Genomic DNA, 13,548 nt, shown 5'->3' with positions numbered 1-13,548 from the left:
ATTCCCTCATCCTATTCTGAAGAACATGAAGCATCGTTCGAAATGTCTACAGCCTCCCCCTCTCTCTTTTCAAACCCTTATTTTGAATCTGAGGAAACCGATCGACTCACTCACTCTTTCCCTAAACCCTAATCTCTCTCAATTCATCGAATCAACAATGATTCATCTTAGTGATTTCGATTCATCTCAGAGAGGGGGTGAGAGAATTCATCTCAATGATTAATCTCTCTCAACCGATCGAATCAACAATGAGACTTGTTACTGTTGCCACTACTCTCTGTTTCATCTCTTCCTCTCTTTTCCGCTTCATCTTTTTCCTCTCCTTCTACTCACACACGAAAACCACTTTTACCGACCCAATGGTTTGGTCAATTCAAGGGTTTCCGAACCCAAAACCTCAAAGACAATGATGATACAGAATAAGAAAGATAGGGTTCGAATTTGGACCACAACGGAAAAAGAAGAACAACAGTTAGTCTATGAAAGTCTTTTTTGGGGGTAATTTTTAAGCTTTATATTTTCTTCTTTTATTTATTTATTTATTTTTTTTTTAACGCTTAAGGGTTTAGTTTGTTGCTAATATCTACCCTGTTTTTGGAGCTATATATTATATTTTCAATTGTCTTTTTCTTTTTTCTTTTTTTCCTCCCTTCGAAGGCTGCAATTGAGTGCATGCTACTAATAATTTTCAGTGATTTGCAGGTCTAGGAGGTTCGAATTTGGACCACAACGGAAAAAGAAGAACAACAGTTAGTCTATGAAAATCTTTTTTGGGTAATTTTTAAGCTTTATATATATATATATATATCTAGGTTTATATATATCTGTTCTAAGGTTTATATATATCATACTTCAAATTGAATGAAAGGTGGATTTTCGGTCGTTTTGTTTCAGCTACAAATGTTGCAATCTTTCTCTTTCCATTTGTTGAAATCAACTAGATTTAAGTTGTTGCCTTATTTGTTGCAATAGATCAGTTTTATGTTGATTGATAATTGGAATTTTATGGAACAAAATAGCCTAGAAACTTGGAATCAAACCGATTTCTACAGCTCAGATACATATCTTCAGTGGTCTGATTCTAATCCAAAATTTATGGAACGGTACAGACCGATTCAATCGTAGGTCCACTCCAAAACCGAATCAATCTGGTCCACGAAAACCCCTAGTTACTATAGTACAATTTATAACCCCAAATAAAACTATTCAAACCTAAAACCCTAGCCAATCAATATCCTAACAAAATCCTACCTCATGGCATTCAATCTAATACCCAATCCTCTCAAAACGATGGTTCTCTAGAAATTCTAGTACCTAGTCTTTGCAAATCAAGCAAATACAGCCCTTCTTAGAAACCCAATAACCTTTCTCTACTATATTTACAAACCATAACTAACTAAATTGAATTATCTCCTTGTGCATGAAAATGATTACCATTCTAACTATGTTATTTTGCATAGATGTCCACCTTGATTGTGAATCCAGAATCGCTAAGTTTTTGGGAACTCTTGATTGCATATTATATCCTTATGGACTTTCCACCATGTTCAGTGCAATTCTATCTTTTTCTAAGAAAGGGGATATTATTGTTGCGTGAATATTATCTTTACTGTTTAATTATTAATTTTCATTTGGTATGGCATAAATCTTTTACATTGTGTTTCCCTTTCTCTTTCCAAATCCCTCTCCAAATTCCCAAACCACACACAGCGTTAAGGCTACAAGGACTTTCCTACAAAGGTTACTATTGAAGAATGCATGACAAGTATTGTTCAATGGTTGACTATGTTTTATCTAGTTAGTCGTTGAAAGTGCTAATATTGTTATATGAAAACATAATGATATGTTATTGCTTTTGTATCGTTTCTTGACTAAATTTACCTGCTGTAATATGATTGTGAAAAGAGCGAAGAGGGCTAAGACTGCATATTAGCTGACTGTGTTCTGTTGATGTAAATATAATCATTTGAGTTTATATTAAGCTGTGGATATTTTATATCAAGAGCTTATAATAAGCCATTCAGCTATAATAAAGATACTGATCAATGGTTTAAATGGTTGTGCCATATTGGATCAATCACGATCAATTGGCAATTTGCTTTCTCTTTTTGTTGTTTAGTTTTTTGAGAACCTCTATTAATTTGTATTTTGGAAACATTTATGCATATGCATGGTAATATGAGTAGTTATTGGCACATTTGTTTGGGTCCCTTAAAATTAGCATTGGTTTGGCTTTGCAATCTGCCATGTATATGAGGTTAATTTTTTTCTCTCTATTTTAGAGCTTTTCTTATTGATTTATTTATTTGGACTGGGGGTGGGAATTTTTTAGGATGAGGGTGTCCACTGGGGAATACAAAATGGCCTTTATCTTTCCAGAAGTACAATTGTGTATTTCAAGCACAATGACATGGAGTCTCTACAAAGTACTTCGGAGAACGTTACTGTAGAAAATAAGCGAGCTAAGAAGCTAAGGCGCTATATTGTGGTTGAAGCTGTGTACCAGGTATCTTTTGGCAATTATGCTTTAATTTTACTATGTTGATAACATATCTTGTAGCTTTCATCAGACTAGTATTGACAATTAACAGTTTTCTTATTTACTAATACCATATTATCATGTATACCCTGCATTTCTGTTTCCCGTGCAGGATTGGGAAATGTTAATGTTTTGACAGATTTCTTCAATTTGCATAATTCAGGTCAAATTGCTCCATTAGATGAGATCATCCGACTGAAAGAGAAATATCGTTTCCGTGTCTTATTGGATAAGAGCAACTGTTTTGGTGTGCTTGGCAGTTTCAGAAGAGGTACCACCGAGCAATATGGGGTTCCGGTATGTTTTGAAGATATTTTAGATTTAGTCAGTTCATGAATTCTCAATTTGTGGTTTTATGATGGTGTTGGTACTTGGTTGTGTAGATTGAGAAGGTAGATATCATAACTGCTTCCATGGGACATTCATTGGCCACGGAAGGAGGATTCTGCCGCGTAGGAAGCGTTAGAGTCACTGCTCATCAAGTATGAAATTACCACCACTTGAAAAAGGGAACCTTGTTTGGAAGAATTTTTTTTTTTTTTTTTATAATCAGAATTCCGTGTCTATGTAGCTGTTTATTTACTGATTGATATTAGTGCTCTTTTTTCGTAGTTTTCTATTCTTAATTGTTGATGACATGTTACATGTTTGCAGCGTCTCAGTAGTTCTGGTTATGTCTTCTCTGCTTCCTTGTCTCCGTATCTTCCAACTGCTGCTATTATTGCTATTGATGTTTTAGAGGAAAATCCTAATCTTATTACAAAACTGAACAAAAATATTGTTGTACTATGCCAAGGTTTGTTTTATTTTCACTCTCTTTTAATCTATATCGAAGTGCTAGGTACTCATTGGGGATATGGTTGATGTGTCAGCTATCCTCAACTTGAGATCACTTATAAAGTGCCTATGTTACTATCTCGAAGTGACTCGGGAAAATCTTGTAGCTCCATTGGCATCAGATGAGTCAGTGTCACTGATATATTGATCTATTGTTGGATGCATGGACCTCTTAGTCTGGTTGCACATGTGATGCTTAGAGGTTATGTAAATCAACCACTTGCAGCTAGAGAAAGCATAAGAAAAATGTTAATCTGGTTGATAACCTTTATGTTTACAATTTTCTTCTTATATTTGCAAAAAAATTGAAAATTGGAAATAAAAACTTGTTTGCCATTTGTTTTCGTTTAAAAAAAAAAAATTCATTTAGTTTACAAAAAGTTACTAAATTCTATAAACAAAAAAGTTATTTTTATTTGTTTTAAAACAAGGTTTCATTCCTTTCTCCCTTCCCCACCTCCTCTTGCCACCACCCACAGCCTATCAATACTGCTAGCGACCCATCCGGCCACCACCCAAGTCACCGGCCACTACTTTTGGCTGCCAGTCACCACCTCCGGCTTGTCCCTTCCACCTCTGGCCCCATTGGTCACCATCTCCGGCGAGTCCCCCTCCACCTCTGACCCCCTCCTGCCACCTCTCCCTTGTACCAAACATGTGTTTTTTTACCTTCATTCTTATAAATATATATATATATATATATATATATGACAACCATGCTTAATGTTGTGTGTAAATAAAAAACGACAAATAGTCAATGTTACCAAACAGTAGGTGTTTGTGGTACTAGCTCTTCTTTATCCTGCATCTTTGCTAGCTCTTTCAAGTGTTGCTGAAGGTGTTGGTTACCAATTCAGGGGTATGTGTGGCTTTCACCTTTCAGTCAAAATAGAACAACAGAACTAAATTGTTTTTATCTGATCGGTCTTAACCATTTGTCTCTTATATTGGCAATTGCAGGATTGTCAAATATACACGGCCTCAAGATTGTGAGTGACGTGAAATCCCCAATCGTCTTCCTTGGACTCAAGAACTCCACAGGATCCTTGAAGAGCGACTCACAATTGCTTGAACATATTCCTGAGTAGGTAATCCAGCAGTTCTCAAATTTCTTTCACTCCTACTTTTTGGCAAGTCAATGTGAGTTACTGGTTACACATTCTGATGGAACGATTTGTGTGTGTTGGAAAATTGGGCCATTGGGTCATTTCTGTGAAATTGCAACTAGAGGAAATGAGTTTTGGCAATGTGCGAGTTGGTTTATAACTTTAGTTTTGGGAAAACCATTTTCAGGTTATGTATATACTGTATGGCATCATGATCACTTGCCTACACAATCTCGAGGTCTTAATGTTTGTGCGCTTGTAGGTATTGAAAAAAGACTTAGTCTCACAATGTTTCCATAGCAAAATCAAAGTGGGTGTTTTCTCCTTCAAACTCTTTGATTTCAAGAGAATTCTCTCTTCCATGCACCATGAATATCAATAAACGTTAATCTTATGTAACCCAAGGGTACTCTTGCTTTTACTCCCCACTACAATTCGCATAATTCGCAAATCTTATGTAACCCAAGGTTTTGTGTACTGAATTTTGATCATAACTCTGACAACACAATTCGCACAGTTTTTGGCAATTTCTGTTTTGATTACAATTTTATGCCTACATAACATTTTATGTTGATTTTTTATTATTGCTGAACAAGATGCTAGTTTCATTTAACTTTCATTGCAGCCAGTAAAAATGATGGATGATTTTTTGAAATTGGCATGAGAAAATACTGCAAAAAATTTAGAAACATGTGGTGTTCATGTGGTTCATTGGTAATTGGTACAAGATTTGTGAATACAAAAAGAAAATGATAACTATGTTTAGATATTTTATACTCGTGGTTACTTATGTACTTGATCACATTTTGTAGAAAAACAGGGTGTTCCATATCACTACACTGATAGTCCTAAAGCAAGAGTCAACTTCAGATTCGGTAAGATAGTTTTTCTGTGTTGTGTTAATTATTGTGGTGCTGTTAGTTCTCCCCTGCTTTCTCTCCTTTCTTTTTAATTTTAAGTCTTGTATATTTTTGTCTTGATATTTCAGCTTTGTCAGTTTTTGATGTTGTCAACTTGAAACTAATGACTAGCTAATTGCAAATCGAGTACCACTTTGGTATTTTTATGGTAGAACTAAGGTTCTATGATTAAGTGATATGATATCTAAAAAAGCCAGAATAGTCCCATTTTCCATTTTGATATATTTATCATGCTTTTGCCACCGATACAAATGAAGCAACATTCCTCACTGGTTAATGTGTCCTAAAATGGAGGTGAGGTGGTTATGAAAGAAAGCAATTTAAGGTAAGGGTTTTGATGAAAATAGTTTTTGATAAGTTGCAATTTTAAAACATGGGCAAAATATCGTGGTTAGTCTCTTGATATTTGAAAAAAAAAAATAACAGTAGAATAATTTTTTTTTTGTTGTTATTGTTGTGAAAACACTTAAAAAGTCATAGGGAACTTTCAGTCATAGTAGTTCCACAACAGTGGCATCAAATCTTATAGAAAGCTTCTGTGTGTGTTATTGATGTCGAGTCCTACCCCATACCTGCAGCATGTCATGTAGTGTCCATGTGGGCCATTGGTTTCAGGTTTGCAGTTTTTTATTTGTAGCTACTGATAATTTGAATGATACTTATCAATACATTTTTTAATGTTCAGTGTCAAACCTTGAATGAAGAAGAAATTTTTGAAGTCCGAGACAAATATTCACCTTTTCCTTTTGGGTGGATCCATGCAAGTGTTTCAGTAGCTTGAGGAAGGAAAAGCATCAACTTGGGAGTAGGGAAGAAAGCTGCAGCTGTATCTGTGTGGTTGCTGCTAGTGCTGTTTATGCAACGCTTTTCTTGGGTTTATTCTCTAGTTTTGCTTGCTTTTTCTCTCTTAAGGGTTGTGCAAGTGTATTTTGTATTGTTTTTGGCTACTCTGTTGAATGTTCTTGTTTCCTCATGTGGCAAACGAACATTCCTTTGTGTGGTTTATTTTAGGATGATTCTCTTTATAGTTTATTTAGTTTAGTTTATCTGTTTGGTTTTGTTTCTCTTGTATGGCTCTACTTTTTTTAGTTTGCTTTTGTAAGGCTTGGGGAATGCCCCTTCTATATCTCTAATGTTTTTCTTGTTTATTTTCTTTGCAGATTGGTTTTTGATGACTTATGGAAATATACTTGCAAATCAAGATCAAGTTTTGAATTTTTTTTCCTAGACTAATACTTAGTTCTAGTTGCAAATCAAGATCGAGTGTTATTTATTTTTATTTTTTTGTGGACTCCGCGATAGTTCATTTTAGAATTTGCTATGATGGTTTTGTTGTTATACTTAATGGTTTATATTATTAAAGTTGTTTGATGGATATATTTTAATTTATAATATAAATTGTTTAGTGAATTTTTGTGTGGAGTGATGTATAATAGCTAGTAGATTTCTTAGTACAATTAAAAGGCTATTGGAATATGAGCAGCGATATTTTTGAAATAATAATTGAAATTGAAATTGAAATATAAAATATGAAACAAGTTTAGTGACAAATTTGTTTCGTCATTTATATTTGTTATTATGACAAAGTGATTATTCGTCGCTAATAAACATTTTTTGTGACAAAATTTATTGCAGTTTATATATGGAAGTTTTCATTAATTTTGTTGTTTGGTGGCGAAATATATTTCGTCACGTATATATATATATATATATATATTTGCGACGAAATATATTGTCACCCATGTACGACTTTTGGAAACGAAAAATTTTGCCACCTTCACATCTTTCTGTGACGAAATTATTTCTTCATCACTGATCAACATAGAGGACAAATTTATTGGTCAACTAAAACTATAAATATGGTACTGAATAATTATTTGGTGACAAAAATGAGAATTTTTGGCGAAAAAATGTTGTTTTATTGGTGACAAAAAATTTCTTCACTGAAGTAATTTCATTGGTGACGAAATTATTTTTTGTCACGGTGGTTTTTAGTGACAAACATTCAATGACGAAACCGGTGACGAAAATATTTCCTCACAAATATCTATAGTGACGAAATTAGTTCTTTGCAGACAAAAAAAATTCGTCATCCAAGACCTAATTTGTTGTAGTGATGGGTGGAATTGGGATGCATACAGAGAATGCACACAATTTACTCCTCTTATATTCTGACATGTTTTTCTCTCTGTCCCCCTGTCTGTCTCTCTCTCTATATATAGGTATACCTATTGAACATTGGATTTGTTAAACAAGATGGTAGAGGTTGCAACAACTAAACTGGTAAAGTGTTTCACCTTTCTAGTGCATCATATGACTTCATATATGAGTACTGGTAGCACAATACAAATGTCAAAATATCACCTTTTTTCTCAACTTGCTGTTTATGCTCACTCTTTATTCTCTTGCTTTTTATTTACATACATACATGCTGAATTATGTGTGTAAGGTCAGTCATTTGGTGGAACTAATGATTCTCAGAAATCTATATTTGATTTGGTAGACTTTGTAGGGGATTTATCTGTTGAGAAGGACACAAATAGGTATGATTCTTCCCTATGGCAATGCAAACACAAAATTATGGATTTTTGTCCTTCGGTCACTAATCATCTGGCACCAAAAGTATTTGCTTATAAATACATATATAAATTATGTAATGGGGAGGAAGTATGCAGGTTCTTCACATCCTGAGGATAAATGCTATGTGGATTGTGGACGTAATGTATTGTAGTTATTTGTTTGTTTGTTGTTAACCAAATAGTATATTAATGTTTGTTTGTTTGTTGTTATCCAAAGTGTATATTAATTGAAGGTTGAACCATGTGGTGCTGTGATACATTGAAGAATAATCTAGAACTTCACCAATTCGTACCTTATTAGTTTGAAAAGTCTGGAATCTGATAGAGTATTATGTATGTTGATTACATCGTCTTGAGTTTGGAGAGAATATCACGTATCATGTATCTTGTATGTTGAATCAGAAATAGTAAACTACTGGTGATGTAGATTTGTGTTTATTTTTTACCCATCTTTTGTGGATTGTGTTCCCTTTGTTGTTTCTACCTCTAATTTACTGAATTTGAGCATTAGCATAAAGCTCTTGTATTCAATTAATCAGTATCCTTATGGTGTATTTTGAAAAACATAAAAATAAGAAGAAAAAATGCATATCATTGTTATTTTTCAGCTTTATTACATATTACGGGTATTTTTTTTTAGTTAAAACTCATAGAAGTAGTACAATTTCACAAAAGAAAAAAAAAATGAAGCTATAACGGCGTTTTTCAAAATGCCACTATAGTATAGTGCCACCCGATATATTTTTTAAATAGAAAAAAACTATTACGGCGCTTTCAAAACATCGCAAAATACCGGCATGACGTCATTTTATGATTATGTAACACATTTAGCAAACGCCGCCTATACTAATCTAACGACGCTTTAAAGTGCCATAAAGATACAGCGACGGCTGTGTCTTCGACGTTTAGTACTAAACGTCGCAAAAATAATTAGCGACGTTTTTGATAATTATAGTGGCGTTTTTTAAACGCCTCTAAAAGTCAGATTTCCAGCAGTGATGGACCATAGAACTAAAAGGCCTGACGGTTGTTGTTGTGTGTTCGACATTTAGCACAAGCTGTTCATGATTTATTGGGTGGGTTTCAGTCTTCTTTGGTTAGTCATGTGTTTTGGGAAGGTAATTTAGTGGCTCATTGTTTGAGTTGACTAGCATTTGAGAGTGTTGGTCTGCGAACTTGGATGGAGGATGTTCTACCTGAGATTGCCCCTTTGATTTCGGCTGAAGCCTCTACTTCTTAATACAATCCTTAACCCTTCTAAAAAATAATAAATAAATAAATAACTATTTATAACTTTTTGAAAATGAAAACACAAACTAAAAGAGTTTATATTTATAGTTTTCTAAATAATTTTATAAATACAAATAAAAAATTAGGACAAATTCATCGATAGGCCTTGTAGTTTATTTTTTGTGTCATTTTGATTCCTATACTTTTCAATTAGCTTAATTTTGATCCTTAATTTTAGATATTTTTTTTTTGTCAATTTGGTTTAATTGATAACGCCGTTAGTGTTTTTGATGAAAAATTATCACTAAATTAGTTGAAGTTAATTTATTGAGTTGAACAAATTTATAATTTGGCCTTGAAAAGCATGATATGTCACTTGCGTGCATATTTTTATGAAAAATGTTAGGGACCCCAAATGTTTTAATATTCTATCAAATGTCTAGACTATTTAGTAAAACATTTGAGGTCTTTAGCATTACTCTATTTTTATTTTTTTTTAAAAATGTTAACAATTGTAAGCAATTGAATTAAATTGAGACAAAATCATAAATTCATTGTCAAAATCGAGCCAACTGAAATTATAGAGACTAAAATGACATAAAAACCAAAATACATCAACTATCAGCGTAATTTGCCTAATTTATTACTAATATGAATGTTACCAAAAATAATGTTGGAGACCCCAAATTAATTACCAAACATTCTACACAATATTAATATGAGTGTGGGACTCACATTATGTGAGACCTACAACTATGAAAGTATGGGAGCAGCTCTCCTCAAGACTCAATCTTCTTCATAACTATCAAGATTTTATTTTGTGGGTCGTGTGCGACACCACAGCGGTGATCCAAACCGTTTATCATTTATCTCGAAGTGAAGAATATATATGCAAAAAAATAATTTAATTGGATATCGATAAACATATTACTTATTGTATTTTATTTTATAAAATAAACGATTTTAGTTTAAAATCATATAGATTGTTTTGGGAAGTAAGTTAGAAGTTCAACTTTTTAATTTTTTTTGACTTTTTTGAAAAAATATATAAAAAAAGTAGAGATAATATGACTAAAAATAAGTTAAAAGCTAAAAAATAACTTTTAACCTTTTACTCATTAGTTTCATAAAGTTAATGTGTCTACTGATTTCAATCAAACTGATTTTTTTGCATATATAATTTTCTCTTCAAAACTCACTGAATGAATGTTACAAATCACTGACGTGGGACGCCACAAGGCTCACACAATGGACGCTTGAGGGTTAAGGATAAAATGAAGTTGTGATGGGTGTTACTTCTTGTAAATATTGTGTAAAATTTAATAATTAATTTAAAATTTCTAATATTTTTAATAACGAAATATGTCACATTTATTTTTGTATTTTTAAATTAGTGAATAAACTAATTTTGACAGCAAATGTTTTAGTAACAAATCCAACAAATGCAAAGGCCAATTTCCCTCTTTGTGCCGTTTTGAACATTTTAGTCCCACTTTAGGGTGTGTTTTTATCTTTATTCCCAAAGTAGGGTAAAACGGTTTTTGTAATGCCGTTTTCCAGAAAACGATTTTTAAAAAACCGTATTCATCGATTAAAATAATAATAAAATTTGAAAATAGAAACGGCTTTTCTAAAGCCGTTTTTCATTAAGTTTTTAATTAGTTCTGATTTAATCAAAAACGGTTTTCGTGAAACCGTTTTCCCATTAATTTTTTTTTAATTTATATTTTCAACATAAATAATTTTTGTTCAAAATTTCAAAGTGTTTACAAAACCCACCCTGGAGTGGGAATAAATATTTTATGTTTTAAATATTTATTTATTTTTGTAATGTGCACTATATTTTGTTGAAAAACGGCTTTTCTAAAACGATTTTTCTAAAACCGTTTTTTATTAAAAAATATTTTTGGTCATAACATATTTATTTAAAAAAAATTAATGTAAAAACGGCTTTTCTAAAACCGGTTTTTATTAAAAAAAAAAATTGAACAAAAAATATTTATGTTGAAAATATTTATTTAAAAAAAAATTAATGTTGAAAAACGGCTTTTCTAAAACCGGTTTTCATTAAAAAAAAATTTTGAACAAAAAATATTTATGTTGAAAATATAAATTAAAAAAAAAATTAATGTTGAAAAACGGCTTTTCTAAAACCGGTTTTCATTAAAAAAAAATTTGAACAAAAAATATTTATGTTGAAAATATAAATTAAAAAAAAATAATGGGAAAACGGTTTTACGAAAACCGTTTTTGATTAAATCAGAATTAATTAAAAACTTAATTAAAAACGGCTTTAGAAAAGTCGGTTTCTATTTTCAAATTTTATTATTATTTTAATCGATGAATACGGTTTTTCAAAAACCGTTTTCTGCAAAACGGCATTACAAAAACCGTTTTACCCTACTTTGGGAGTAAAGATAAAAACATACCCTAAAGTGGGACTAAAATGTTCAAAACGACACAAAAAGGAAAATTGGCCCAAATGCAACCTAGTGTCATTTGGTAACACTAATATGTTGATTATTATTTTATTAACTTATTTAAATTACATTATTTTTTTATTTTTTATTCATTTTTTCAAAAAAAAAAAAAATCTACGTTATGATTCATCAAAAATGTTTTAGAGCTCTAATACAAGAGCTCTAATAGCTCTAATGAGAAAGTGGGACCCACCCTGATGTGATGTTTGTGCCTTGTTTTGTTTGTTTTTTTTTTTTTTTTTTGCTTTGACACATCACTAGAGCTCAAATTAGAACTCTAGATTTAGAGCTCTCTAGCATTTTCCTATGATTCATACCCAAAACCAAACAGTTGGGTCACAATACACGTAAGTTTATTCTCATATATACATGAATATAGAGTTGTCACATATTAGCTGTCACAAATTTTGGTCCTACTAATGGCTTATTTGGAAAGTTCATAAAAATAATTTAAAAAGTCAAAAATTCTTTAAAAAAAATTAAAAAATTATAATTAAAAAAAATGTTAAAGATTTTGGATTCGTTTGGTTTGTATTTCTAAAAAATTTTTGGAAAATTTTCTCTACAAATAAGTTTTTAAAAGTAATCAAACCAAACAAATTTTCTTAAAAAAATTTCTCAAAACTTGTAAACCAAACAAGTTTTCCAAACAAATCTCTCTCTCACACACATCAAATCAATCACTTTTTTTCAAAATTCTCTCTCAAAATAATTTTCCAAAACATCTTTTGAAAAAAATTAAACCAAACAACTTTTTACACTTTTTATCTCTAAAAAACATACCCTTTATTTTCTCTCAAATTTTTATAGGTCATTATAAAAAAATAAAAAATACTAAAAATCTATTAATTTTTTTATTTTATATTTTAATTACTGTAAAAAAAAGCAAAATTACCAAAGTAACCTGCTCTCTCAAGGAGCCCAGAAACACAAACCAACAATTGAATCAGAAAATTTGTTATAACGGAGTTCATCTCAACCATGTTGATACGCTACCTCATCATTTCAAAATACAGAAAAAAAAAAAACAAAAAAAAAACTAGAGTACTTTTTAAAGATACAAAAATAAAATATTAGAAAAAAAAAGTAAAAAAAAATTCAATGGTCCAAACTCAAATCACATGAGAGACGCAGGACAGATTTTTATTGGGTTTTGATAAAATAAAAGAAAGTCTGAATTATAAAAAATAAAAATAAAAACATTTCATTCATGGATTCATTGAAAGAACAGAAAGAACATTAAAATCTAAAACACAGCATCATTGTTGCTAACTTTGTGAGACCTTTTCATCATCAATCATCATCAGACAACAGAAGCAAGAATGAGATCAGTGGTGTCAACACCCAGAACCGCCTTGGAACCGCAATAGCTCGACCTGGTTGAGGCTTCGCCGGAGATACTTCCTCCTCCTTCGCCGCCGCCGCCGCCTTGTGGTGGGTTGTTGTCCTTATTGGCCGGAGGGTGGTAGTACATACGGGCGGTGTGTGGGCAGTGAGAATGAAATCTTGTTGCTATTCTCACCCCTGCATCCAACAGCTCCGCATATTTCGACATATCTTTCTCTCTCTCTCTCTAAGTTTAATCTTTTGATTTTTAGAGAGAGAGAGGGAAGAGAGAAGGGAATGAGGAAAAGGGGAGACGACGATGATGAAACAACAACAATGTACTTTGTTACAAAAATATATTCGAAAAGTGAAATGGGAAGAGAGAGAAAGAGCGGTGGTTGAGAGAGAGAGAGAGAGGAGGTCAATGCGTGCCATTTATGGTTGTTTCTTTTTTACATTTATCACTCGTAATAATATTTTAATGCATTAAAATTAAACATAAAAAATTTTTTTAAAAAGTTTAACACATAA

At 31.9% G+C, this 13,548-nt stretch overlaps 1 protein-coding gene across 10 annotated transcripts; it reads left to right on the top strand.

The window, feature by feature from the left end:
* LOC114312089 (long chain base biosynthesis protein 1b) lies at positions 1-6,812 on the top strand. 10 transcript variants are annotated; one of them, XR_014361862.1, is made up of 9 exons: positions 1-498; positions 703-774; positions 2,333-2,506; positions 2,703-2,836; positions 2,923-3,021; positions 3,194-3,335; positions 4,337-4,464; positions 5,295-5,357; positions 6,088-6,812. XR_014361862.1 is itself a non-coding variant. In XM_082915845.1 (9 exons), exons 5-8 carry the CDS (start codon positions 2,953-2,955, stop codon positions 5,323-5,325), a joined length of 366 nt encoding a protein of 121 aa, XP_082771971.1. In that variant the 5' UTR covers positions 1-498; positions 703-774; positions 2,333-2,506; positions 2,703-2,836; positions 2,923-2,952; the 3' UTR covers positions 5,326-5,357; positions 6,088-6,812. The 10 variants fall into 10 exon arrangements, 7 of the variants coding, with proteins under 7 accessions (XP_082771971.1, XP_082771977.1, XP_082771976.1 ...); XM_082915845.1 differs by having other exon boundaries at positions 4,337-4,460; XM_082915846.1 differs by having other exon boundaries at positions 12-498; positions 2,703-2,810; positions 4,337-4,460.
* Positions 6,813-13,548: the final 6,736 nt, after the last annotated feature.

Source organism: Camellia sinensis, chromosome 2 (assembly GCF_055761805.1).
Source record: "Camellia sinensis isolate YWXY chromosome 2, ASM5576180v1, whole genome shotgun sequence".
NCBI classification, from domain to species: Eukaryota; Viridiplantae; Streptophyta; class Magnoliopsida; order Ericales; family Theaceae; genus Camellia; species Camellia sinensis.
This window is presented reverse-complemented; position numbering and strand designations above follow the sequence as displayed.

Coding starts and splice junctions, on each gene's coding strand:
- LOC114312089 (XM_082915845.1), top strand. CDS start 2,953: ATGGGACATTCATTGGCCACGGAAGGAGGATTCTGCCGCGTAGGAAGC. Junction 3,336..4,336: donor TATTGTTGTACTATGCCAAG/GTTTGTTTTATT, acceptor TGGCAATTGCAG/GATTGTCAAATATACACGGC. Junction 4,461..5,294: donor TTGCTTGAACATATTCCTGA/GTAGGTAATCCA, acceptor CACATTTTGTAG/AAAAACAGGGTGTTCCATAT.